This window comes from Dendrobates tinctorius, unplaced genomic scaffold (genome assembly GCF_039654945.1).
Source record: "Dendrobates tinctorius isolate UK_male_01 unplaced genomic scaffold, ASM3965494v1 ptg000181l, whole genome shotgun sequence".
NCBI classification, from domain to species: domain Eukaryota; kingdom Metazoa; phylum Chordata; class Amphibia; order Anura; family Dendrobatidae; genus Dendrobates; species Dendrobates tinctorius.
The window spans coordinates 1,269,307-1,281,594 of NW_027361848.1; the positions used below are offsets into that span (position 1 = coordinate 1,269,307).

At 46.0% G+C, this 12,288-nt stretch overlaps 1 protein-coding gene across 1 annotated transcript in view; it reads right to left on the reverse strand.

Annotated features, from left to right (window-relative positions):
* The window catches only part of LOC141054931 (pecanex-like protein 2), a 2,173,030-nt gene that overhangs the window by 963,113 nt on the left and 1,197,629 nt on the right, over window positions 1-12,288 (reverse strand). Inside the window, exon 19 of the mRNA XM_073551818.1 lies at window positions 9,711-9,852. Within this exon, the coding sequence (XP_073407919.1) occupies window positions 9,711-9,852 (142 nt within the window). The remainder of the gene's footprint in view (window positions 1-9,710; window positions 9,853-12,288) is intronic.

The following is a 12,288-nucleotide window of genomic DNA, read 5'->3' on the forward strand; positions in this document are numbered from 1 at the left end:
AACAGTATACAGTGTTGGGGTTCTTTTAAATCTTCGTATATATTTCAATCTCAGTAAGCCAGTCCAGGCTCTCTGCTACTGGAAACTACATGGATACAAGTACAGATGGAAAGTCGAGTGTTAGCAGAAATTTGGGAATTACTCATCGCGGGAAAACCTCCCGGTAGTTGTTGCAGAGGCGATGCAGACCCTCAATTACTGTGTCTATGGAGACAGTGAAAACGGTTCTTTGTGAAAAAAGGATTGCTTTATCGCAGTAGCATGGATCACATCACCGTTACTCATCTCCATCAAATTGTGATCACAGGGAGAGATGTAGACATGGTCCTTACAGCCTATCATGATGTGTCTTGTCATTTTGGAGTGCAAAAGACAGAAGCCACAGACCATAGGCGATTCTATTGGATTGGCATAAGAGGAGACATTGAAAAATGGTGGCAGGAATGTCACACATCTGTGACTATCACAACTGTGAAAGGTGATCATAAAACACCACTGCATCCGCTTGTAAGTTGACGTCCATTACAAATGGCAGCCATTGATTATCTGAAGGTAGAGGCCAGCAGGACAGGGCATAGCTACATCTTAACCATCATCGATCAATTCACCAAATTTCTAGTGGCCGTCCCTGTGAAGGATTTAACTGCCCAGACTACACAGCTGTGGAGCAGGGAGTGGTAAGTATTGCAACTTGCAAGTGTTGTGGCCATGACCAAGCAAGGGGGCACACTCGTGGTCGACGGTACTGGCACAGGGCCCCTCATAGTACGCTGGTGTGTCTGACGGTGAGTGGGCCCCCCCGTCAGAGACACTGTATTGTACTATGAGGGGCCCTGTGCCAGTGCTTTCGGCCATCTGTGGGCCCATGCACCTGTTCAGAGCAACGGCACTTGCCTGGGTGTGCCAGGTGTTGACCCCAGCCATTGGGGGATGGGGTAGGCAGCCCACTTAGGGAGGTTTAAAAAATGGCATATGTTGATGGGTTGGCTGGACATTCAGCTGCAGCATAGGGCGGAATTGGGCAAGTCCAAGGAAGAGGAGGACAAAAGTGAGGAAGTTTTCTGGCAACCTATGTGTCATCAGGGGAAGGTGGGACAAAATCCTTTGAAACCCATGCATGGTTCATTTTAATGAAGGTTAGATCATCATCTTTTTGGGTCGACAGACGGGTCCTTTTTTCTGTGAGGATTGATCCAGCAGCACTGAAGACTCTTTCAGATAACACACTAGCAGCAGGGCAAGTGAGCTCCAGTAAGGCATATTGTGCCATTTCAGGCCAGGCATTCAGTTTAGAGGCCCAATAGTCAAAGGGGAATGACCTGTGAGGGAGAACATCGATATGGGAGGAGAAGTAGTTTGTAACCATAGTTGACAACTGCTGTCTCCTGTCACTTTTAATCGATGCAGTATTAGCAGTCGTGTGAGCGGTACTTGAGAAATCATTCCACAACATGGTCATTAAAACCCTATCTCCAACGCCACTTTGGCTGTGTGCACCACGAACACCTCTTCCATTGTGCCCTCTATGGCTTTTGGGAGAACCAGCACCACTGCTGTGTGCTGGGAATGCCTCAAACAAACGGTTTACCAGAGTTGCTTTTTTGTTAGCCAATATTATCTCTAGGTTCTCCTGTGGCATGATGTTGTGTAATTTGCCTTTGTAGCGTGGATCGAGGATGCTGGCCAGCCAGTAGTCGTCATCCCTCATCATTTTGGCAATGCGGGGGTCCCTTTTTAGGATCCGCAAGGCATAAATGCACATGTGGGGCAATGTTCCAGGTGTCAATGATGCACTGCCAGTTATGGGTGGAGGAGCACTTTCTGGCAAATCCACATCCCTACAGTCACGCACAAACACTGTACATGACCTTGGAATGCCAACATTTTCTCTTGCCCCCTGAGAAGCATCCTCCTGCCCAAAATAATTATCCCCCTCATACTCCTCCTCTTCCTCCACCTCGTCCAGGACAGTTCCCTGACCAGACAATGGCTGACTGTCACCAAGGCTTCCCTCCTCCTCCTCCGCTGCAGACGCCTGATCCTTAATGTGCGTCAAACTTTGCATGAGCAGACACATAAGTGGGATGCTCATGCTTATGATGGCGTCGTCTGCGCATACCACCCGTGTGCATTCCTCAAAACACTGAAGGACTCTACAGAGGTCTTTCAGCTTTGACCACTGCACACCCAACAATTCCATGTCTTCCCTCAAACTGCCTGCCCGTGTATCCTCCCACAAATGCATTACAGCCTGCCTCTGTTCGCACAGCCTCTCAACCATGTGTAAGGTGGAGTTCCACCTTGTTGCAACATCTATGATTAGGTGGTGCTTGGGGAGATGGATCAATCACTGCAGCTTCTGCATAAGAGTGGAGTGGACATTTGAGCGACGGATGTGCGAGCACAGTCTTCGCACCTTATGGAGCAGGGATGTTAACTCCAGATAATTATTAAGGAAGCACTGCACCACCAGATTCAAAGTGTGAGCCAGGCAAGGTGTGTGTGAGTTTTGCACGGGCTATGGCTGCCACAATATTATGGCCATTATCACTGACTACCTTGCCTGCCTCAAGATGTAGACTGCCCAGCCATGACTCAGTTTGTCGCTGCAAGTAGTCAGCCAGTACCTGTTGTCGCCCAAAGACATCATCTTTAACACAGCCTGCTGACGCTTACCACTAGCTGTTCGATAGTGGGACACCTTGTGTGCAACACTGCCAGCTGCGGATGGAGTGCTCGTGCGACTGTGCTCTGTGGACGAGCTTTCGCTGATAGAGGAGGAGGAGTATCGAAAGCCTACAGCCAACTGCTTCCTATACCATGGGCTAGGCAGCACTGTTCCACCACTGCTGTCCCCAGTGGAGCCTGCATCCACCACATTAACCCAGTGCACAGTGATGGACACGTAACGGCCCTGGCCATGCCTGCTGGTCCATGCATCTGTTGTGAGGTGCACCTTTCCACTCACTGACTGTTTAGTGAATGGACAATGCGGTCTTTCACATGCCGGTGGAGGGCAGGGATGGCTTATCGAGAAAAGAAGTGCCGACTGGGTAGGTCATAGCATGGGACAGCGTAGGCCATGAGGTCGTGGAAAGCTTCGTTTTCAACCAAACGGTAGGGCATCATCTCTAATGAGATTAGTTTGGCAATGTAGGCGTTCACACAGTGTACGCAGATGAGAGGATGAGTACTTTCTTGTCCTACTCAGAGTGTCTGGTAGGGTGAGCTGGACTGGAGAGCTGCATATGGGGGAGTAGCGGTGGACCGGACAGAGTGAGAGGGGGTTGGTGATGGTATTGGTGGTGATGGCCTAGATTCAGTGTTGTGTTGCAAAATCATTGTGATTCCCTGAGTGCTTTGGCTTTGCGTTGTCACCTCCACATTTAGTGCTGGTGGTGTGCTTAACGGTGGCGGTAGTCTTACAGTGGGGGAAGCGATGGAGCATTGCTGGCTACCTTCAGTCGGAGCAGGTGCACATGTGCTACCTGAGGTTTTTTAGTCCATCCACGCTTGCAAGTGCATGTTGATTAAATGTCTAAGCATGCTACTGGTATTCAAATTTCTGAGTTGGTTACCTCGGCTAAAGGTCCTTCCGCACTTCTTACAGGTAACCTTTGCCTCATCAGTAGGATTTTGGACAAAGAAGTGCAACACTGCACTCTTCCTACTATGGTATACATTTTCTGGCCTTACACGCTGTGCTAAGTTGACCATCTGGCCAAGCTGTCCTGTAACTCTTTTAGTTTTTGTTAAACGTTTTTGGACAGCTATGGGCCTGGCTGATAACCGCTGCTGAGATGTCAATGCCTGCTGCGGATCCTTCTCCTTATCTGAACTATTGCCAGCGCCACCCTCCTCCCCCAGTAGATGCAAATCCGGGTCAAGAACTGGGTCATCCATCACCTCCTCTTCAAAGTCATCTGCACCTTCCTCTTTACCTTCCTCTGTGTCACTGTGTAAGGTGGTATAGTATGCGGGAAGGGGCACCTGATCTTCATCAGGATCAGATTCTGGCTCAATAGACTGCGAGGGCAATGTAGTGCTCTGGGTCGATGTACCAGCAGAATCATCTAGCAGTGGCTGTGCATCAGTGCACTCCATGTCAGATTCATCTTGGACTGGGGAATTCAGGATTTGACTGGATAACCCAGGCATGGTATGTGAAAAGAGCTCCATAGAGTAATCTGAAGTGTGGGCTGTCGCATCCTTAACTTTTGGTGGGGGTGAAGGACACAAGGAAAGGTGTTTTTCCTGACCAGAACCCTGCACTGACGACTCCGTGCCTGCAGGTTTCGAACGTTCAGAAGAGGAGGCAATGGAGCTGGTGGCTGTTTCGGCAATGTACACCAAAACCTCTTCCTGATGCTCCAGCTTTAAGAGCAGTTTTCCTACTCCAAGAAAACACAACCTTACAGGCCTTCTTGGGCCAGACGATGACGCAGGTTCAACACCTCCTGCCTTAGCTGCTATTGTCCTTTTGCCAGAACCAGCCGATGCATCACCACCAACATCAGTACCAGCTGCCCCCCCACCCATGTTCGCGGCCTCTTCCACCATACTTCCTCATGTTTGGGAAAATGTACCAAAAATACCAGAGAGAGATGGTACTGTATGAGGAGCATCCAGCTGTGTAAGGTGTATTAAAAAAATTAAATCTACGTATATATTTTGTTAGTCACAGACGCTCTCTCAGTATGTATTGGACCATAATCCAATAAGCAGATATACAGAACTGTATCAGAAGTGTACAGCTGTATACGTTTTTTGTGTAACTAACAATCTCCGTATATGTATTTACGGAGTGTCACACACACACTGACTCTGTATAGATGTGACTGTAATGCGAATGGCAGATATACAATGCTGTTTGAGAAACGGACAGCTCTATACTGTGTGTGTATGGAAAATTGTCAGGCTGAGTTCACACGTAGCGTTTTTTTCACATTTTCACAGTGGTTTTAAATGCGTGATTTTGCCGCGAAAGCACGAAAAATAAACATCCCATGCATTCCTATGGGATTCCGCAATGCTGTGCTAATGCTGCGTTTTTTTCCGCGGCGGAATCGCTTCACGGTAAAAAACGCAGCATGCTCATTAATTTAGCGGAATCACGGCGATCCCGCACCCAAAGGAATGCATTGTTCTGCTTACTTTCCGCATGTGCCTGTGCACACCATGCGAAAAGTAAGCAGAACATTTGCGGATGGTACCCACGGAGACTGTCCTCCGGGCTGTGGGTACCATATCCCTGTAAAAAATAGAATTTAAAATAAAAAATATTGTTATTCTTACCTTCCGGCGTCCCGCGCAGCCTTCCCGCCATTCTCCACGCTCCCGGTCCCAGTAATCCTTTGCGAGAATAACCGCGATGGCATCCTTTCTCGTGGGATCGCGACGTCTCACGGTCATTCGCGATGACGTCGGAGCGCGACGTCATCGCGAATTACCACAAGACATCGCCATCCCGTGAGAACGGACGCCATCACGGTCATTCTCGCAAAGGATTACTGGGACTGGGAGCATGGAGAGAGGCCAACATGTCAAGCAGTTCTCCAAGCGATGCTGCTGATCGCTTTGAAAACGCTAGCATTCTGCAAGCTAATTATGCTTGCAAATCGCTAGTTTTTCCGCGGGAATTTAAAATGCTATTTTCCCGCGGAATGGAATCCGGAATTCTCACTGTAATTTCCGCGAGAGTTCCGCTACGTGTGAACGTAGCCTTAATCTCCGTCTATTTGTATAGGGACCGACACACGCTGTCTCAGTCTAGTTCTGACCGTAATCAAACAGCAGATATACGAAACTGTTTGAAAAGCGGACAGCACGCTAAGGTGTAGATCTGGAAAAACGGAAAAACTCCTCAGCTTTTTTTCCAGAGTCACACACAGATAGCTTCTATTTGTCCGTGATACAAGGCGGTACGCGGTAGTGTGTGAGGAGCGTACACCACTATACGGTGTCTGTATGGAAAATTGTCAATCTCCGTCTATTTGTATAGGGACTGACACACGCTGTCTCTGATTAGTTTTGACCGTTATCAAACAGCAGATATACGAAACTGTTTGAAAAGAGGGCAGCACTCTAAGGTGCAGGTCTGGAAAAACAGAAAAACTCCTCGACTTGTTCTTCCAGAGTCACACCCAGATAGCTTCTATTTGTCCATGATACCAGCCGGTACACGGTAGTGTGTGAGGAGCGTACACCGCTATACGGTGTGTGAAAAAATGAACGCTCAGTAACTCACTAGGACAAAATAATAAAAGTTGTAGTGCTTTGAAAAAAGCAGTTTGAACAGCAGTGTACACACAGCAATGCAGCTAGCAGTTAGCCTTAAAAGGCAGCCTAATCACCACCAGCGCTGCTGCACACAACAAAAATCCTCCCCTTTCACTGCATACTAACTGTACAGTGAAAAGCACTATCAGCAGAAGCAGTTTTTTTTTTCCTTCCCCGCCTAACGCTCTCCTTGTTCAGAATCAGCAGCAGCACCTCTCCCTATTCTAAGTTCAGCAGAAGTAAGATGGCGGTCCGTGGTCACAGCCTTTTATACCCACTATGACGGCACACAAAGCCAGCCAATCACTCAGTTCCCTTCTGTAAGATGGTGGTGGCCGCTGCCCATGTCATCGCGTTGCCCACAGTGTGCGTCCTCCATCATTGGCTGAGAAAAGGCGCTGGAAGCATTATTTGAAACGTGACTTTGGCGGAATGATCGGCGACCTCACGCTATGGTCGGGTTTCGATTGGCGAAACCCGATTTTACCTCAAGTCGGCTATTTTTGAATTTGACCGACCTGTTTCGCTCTCAACTCTACTTATAATGTCCTAACAAAAAAAATTATGTTTCCAAAATTGTGCTGATGTAAAGTTGACTTGTGGGAAATGTAATTTATTAAATATTTTGTGTGACACAGCTCTGATTTAAGGGCACAAAAATTAAAAGTTTGATAATTGCAAAATGTTCCAAATTTTTTGCAAAATTTCCATTTTTTCATAAATAAATGCAAGTCATATTGAATAAATTTTACCACTAACATGAAGTACAATATGTAACGAAAAAAAAACAATCTCAGAATTGGTGGAATCCGTTGAAGCGTTCCAGACTTATAACCTCATAAAGTGACAGTGGTCATAATTGTAAAATTTGGCTTGGTCATTACGGTCAAAATTGGCCCGGTCACTAAGGGGTTAAAGATCCACTCCAGACAGCAGCACTGGGAGAAGCCATTTGGAGGCCGGAGACAGACTAGTCTAGTTTCTGCCTATTTTCTCTGAGAAGGTTTTAAAGAAAAATATACCTAACTGCAATTGTGAAGAACAGCTGTAATTCATGCTGCCTATGGTTTAGGCAGCATTAATCAGATGACAGGTTCCATTTAACCATAAATATGATGAAAGTCTTGCTGTTATCCCAGAACTTGGTGAATATTAGAGCAGGAACCAGATAAAAGCGTAGCATGAGAAATATATCAAACTAGCTGAAGAGTCCGGTGCTGCCCAGGCATAGTAACTAACTACGGTTAGCTATAACAAATTATAATGATTATATCTACAGTACACATATAAAGCTGAGTGTAGAGCGCCACCCATTCCGCATAGTCACATTCACTATAATATCCCACATCATCCCCTCTGCCAGTGCCACTGGACTACTTCCCCCTAATATCCCACATCATCCCATCAGCCAGAGCCAACGGACAATCCCACATCATCCCGTCAGCCAGAGCTACCGGACTACGACCCAAAATATCCCACATCGTCCCATCAGCCAGAGCCACTGGACTACTACCACTAATATTGCACATCATCCCGTCAGCCAGAGCTACCGGACTAGTACCCATAATATCCCACATCATCCCGTCAGCCAGAGCCACTGGACTACTACTCCTAATATCACACATCATCCCATCAGCTAGAGCCACTGGATAACTACCACTAATATCCCACATCATCCCGTCAGCCTGGAGTAAGAACCAGAGCGCTGCGTGGAATGGTCCTAACTTCCATACGAATGATCCCTTTAATAGAAGCCTGGGGTGAGAATCAGAGCGCTGAGGGATTAACCCTAACTTATATATCGGAGATCACTTTAAGAGAGGCCTGGCGTCAGAACCAGAGCAGTGAGTGGATTTGCCCTGACTTCCATACGAATGATCCCTTTAATAGAGGCCTGGGGTGAGAATCAGAGCGCTGAGGGATTTACCCTAACTTATATACCAGAGATCCCTTTAAGAGAGGCCTGGGGTAAGTACCAAAGCGCACAGTGGATTTTCACTCACTTCCGTACCGAGGATCCCTTTAAGAGAGGACTTGGGTCAGAAACAGAGTGCTGAGTGGATTTTCCCTGACTTGCATACCAATGATCCCTTTAACAGAACCCTGGGGTCAAAATCAGAGTGCTGAGGGATTTGCCCTAATTTCCATACAGGAGATCCCTTTAAGAGAGACTAGGGTCAGTACCAGAACATTTGAAGGCAATTGCCCTGACTTCCATACCGGGGATCCCTTTAAGAGAGCCTGGGGTCAGAACCAGAATGCTGAGTGGCGTTGCCCTAGCTTCCATACCGGTGATGCCTTTAAGAGAGACCTGGCATCAGAACCAGAGTGCTTAGTGGAACGGTCCTAACTTCCATACTGGGGATCCCTTTAAGAGAGGTCTGGCGTCAGAACCAGAGCGCTGAGTGGATTTGCCCTGACTTCCATACCAATGATCCCTTTAATAGAAGCCTGGGGTGAGAATCAGAGCGATGAGGGATTTGCCCTAACTTCCATACAGGAGATCCCTTTAAGAGAGCCTGGGGTCAGTACCAGAGCATTTGAAGGCAATTGCCCTGACTTCCATACCTGAGAACTCTTTAAGAAAGGCCTGGGGTCAGTACCAATGCGCAGAGTGGATTTGCCCTAAATTCCATACCAATGATCCCTTTAAGAGAAACTGGGGTCAGAACCACAGAGCTGAGTGGAGCGGTCTTAACTTCCATACCGGAGATCCGTTTAAGAGAGGCCTGGGGTTAAAACCAAAGTGCTGGATGGATTTGCTCTGGCTTCCATACCAATGATCCCTTTAAGAGGGAAGATGTGCCTATATGATTGAGGATGTGTAATGTGTATATGAGCACAGGAGGGGGGATTCATTTCTGTCATGTTCTCTGTGCTCCTTTTTGGGGGGCAGACAATGGCTGGGAGCTTATGTTCCCAGGGATGCTAGATTTCTCCCACCATGTCATTGCCTGCTGAGGTGTTGTCAAGTGGGAAAACTTGCTCACAGCAACCAATCACAGCTCAGCTTCTTTTAACCAGCTCAGGTGAAATCAGAGATGCTTAGTGATTGGTTGCAAGGAAAACCGTTGCTCATAGCAGCCAATCATAGCTTAGCTTCTTTTGAACAAGCTCTGTTGAAGTGAAAGATGCTTCGTGATTGGTTGGTGATACACACACACATTCAGTTTTATATACAGAGATTAAAAACAGTCTGCATATCAAGCTGTCTTATATCTAATAGACACAAACAAAGTGCAAGTAAGTGAATTTTTTGGGGCCTGTTACTAAAAGATTAATTTATACGATCAGCTCACTCCACAAAAACTTGTGGTCCAGTAAGGGTCATATAGTAAAATGGGGTAAAGATTTTAAATCTCATTGAAAGCATTAGCCAGAAAATAATAAATATCCTTAAAATAATTCTATAAAAGAAAATACAAACTTACTCTTTTCCAAACCTTTTGATGCCACTTATTGAAGAGGCTTCAGTGGTAACTGCATTTAATATGATTGATGGGTACAAAACATATTTCTCAAAGCAAACAAGCCAAACGTAAACCTTTTCAAACCACATTAACTGGGCGGCACCTAAAAAGAACAAAAAATAATGTGTTTAATGCTTGGTAGAAAATATATATATATATACAGTATATACTAGCAGTAAAATATAACAGTAATAGCAGTAGGTCATCTTTGATAAAACATAAGCTATTCAAAGAATGTGCATAATAATATGATGTAAAGCGAGTATCCACCATTCTTAGCATTTTTCATACACATCTTTTCCAGAGAATTTTCAGAAACAAACCCGTACAAATTGGAGCACTCAAACAAATGTATTAAGTAACACTGTGGAAAATACATGTTAAAATATTAAATTCCTACAAATATTGGAACACCATATGACCGACTGGTATATAGGAGTATCTATCTATCTATCTATCTATCTATCTATCTATCTATCTATCTAATTGATACCTTCAAGTGTAATAGATACTTAAAAGCAAACCTGCACAAAGTTTAACCGATACGAGATAAGACCACCAACTTTCAGGTCTGATATATAGCATTATATAATGCTGTATATATGCCCGAAACCCATCCTGCAAGACAAGAAAAAGACCTTTATTATAATCCCCTGCAAGGTGGTCCTCTCTGAGGGGTGTTGTTGGTCTTGGCCCAACACCTACCTTCTTTTTGCGATAAAGTCCTCCTTCTTGCTTTGTTTGGATGACGTGTCCCTATGTCATCCATACAGTCTCTCAGGCAACGTGCTGCTGTGCAGGGGTACTTCTCTGCCTTGACAAGGACAGAGCAAAGTAGTTCAGCACGCAAGTGCTAGGAAAGGTCAAAGAGCCCCTGTACATGAGCACTGCAGTACTCTAATCTGCCCTAGTTAAGGCATAGAAGTATGCATGCGCAGGAGCACATTGCCAGGGAGACTGTCAATGACGTAGGGATGCGTCATCCACAAGAAGCATGGAGGACAGCAAGAAGAAGGGAGGCTCCAGACCAAGACCAGCGACACACCTTCCTGCATAAAAGGTCTTTTTCTTGTCTTGCAGGTTGGGTTGAGGGCATATATACAGCATTATAGAATGCTGTATATCAAGCGTGAAAGGTGGTGGTCTTATCTCATATTGTTCAAACCTGGTGACAGGTTCCCTTTAAAAGTGTTCTCCAGGCTTTTTTAATATTCAGGGGCTACACCTAAGCTGCAGAATGCTGACAGGTTGTAATATACTCACTGTGACCAACCTCATGTTGGATTTTCGAAGATCCAATCACATGCCAAGTAGGTTGTTTACTGTTCAGAGACTGGACATAATACATGCCAAATGCCTTAATATAGTGGGATACTGGTTGTCCTTGTTTGGGTGATGTGCCCCCCGCACCCTAGATCTCCTTGACCATGCAGTGAACATAGTCTATACTTCAGATGAAAGGTTTTTCACCCAAAAAGTTCCGCAATACTGCACTCACAGCGGTGTAACCAATGGATATGAAATACTGTCAATAAATTTTATTTGAAGTACCTTCATGTGACTTTAAGTTTGCAGCGCCTTCCCTCCTTCTACTATTGGTTTTAACGTCACAACTCCCAGTCTCAGGCAAACCCACCTCTCAGTTTCTCCGGTTATCCTGCGCAACTGCTGGGTGTGATTCTGGCTCTTGCGCAGTGAGTGCTTTCAGATTCCTGGTGCCTGCACACTGTGACTTTATGCAAAGCAGTGCTGGCATGAGACTAGCACTGTGTGTTTGCTTGAAACAGCTGATTGGTCTAAACTAGCCAATAAGCTTTTAGCATGGGTGTGACATACCTCCCAACTCCGGCACTCAATTGATAAAATTTTAGGCTGTGTGCCCACGATGCGATTTTTAAGCATTTTTGCAGCGATTTTCGGCACGAAAACGCTGCGAAAACGTTTAAAAATCGTGTACAGAACGTCCCCATGCATTCCTATGGCATTCCGCACATGCTGTGCGGCAGAATCGCATCGCTGAAAAAATTGCAGCATGATCATTCTTATGTGCGGCATCGCAAAGAATTGCAGCAATTCTGCACCCATAGGAATGCATGAGAACCGCTTACTTCCCGCATGTGGCTATGCCCACCATGCGGGAAGTTAAGCGTCTCATGTGCGGATGGTACCCACGGTGTGGAGGAGAGGAGACTGTCCTCCAGGCCCTGGGTACCATAACCCTGTAAAAAAAGAATAAAAAATAAAAAAATCGGGGTATATTTACCTTCCGGCGTCCCGCGCTGCATTCCCGGCCTAAGCGTTCCCAGTAATGCCTTGCGGCAAGGTCCTGTGATGATGTGGTCTCGCGAGATCGCTATAGTAACGCGAGACCAACATCATCACAGGTCTCGCAAGGCATTACTGGGAACGCTGATGCCCGGGATGGCAGCGCGGGACGTCGGAAGGTAAATATACCTGATTTTTTTATTTTTTTATCATTTTTAACATTTTATCTTTTACTATTGAGGCCGCATAGGCGGCCTCAATAGTAAAAAGCTGG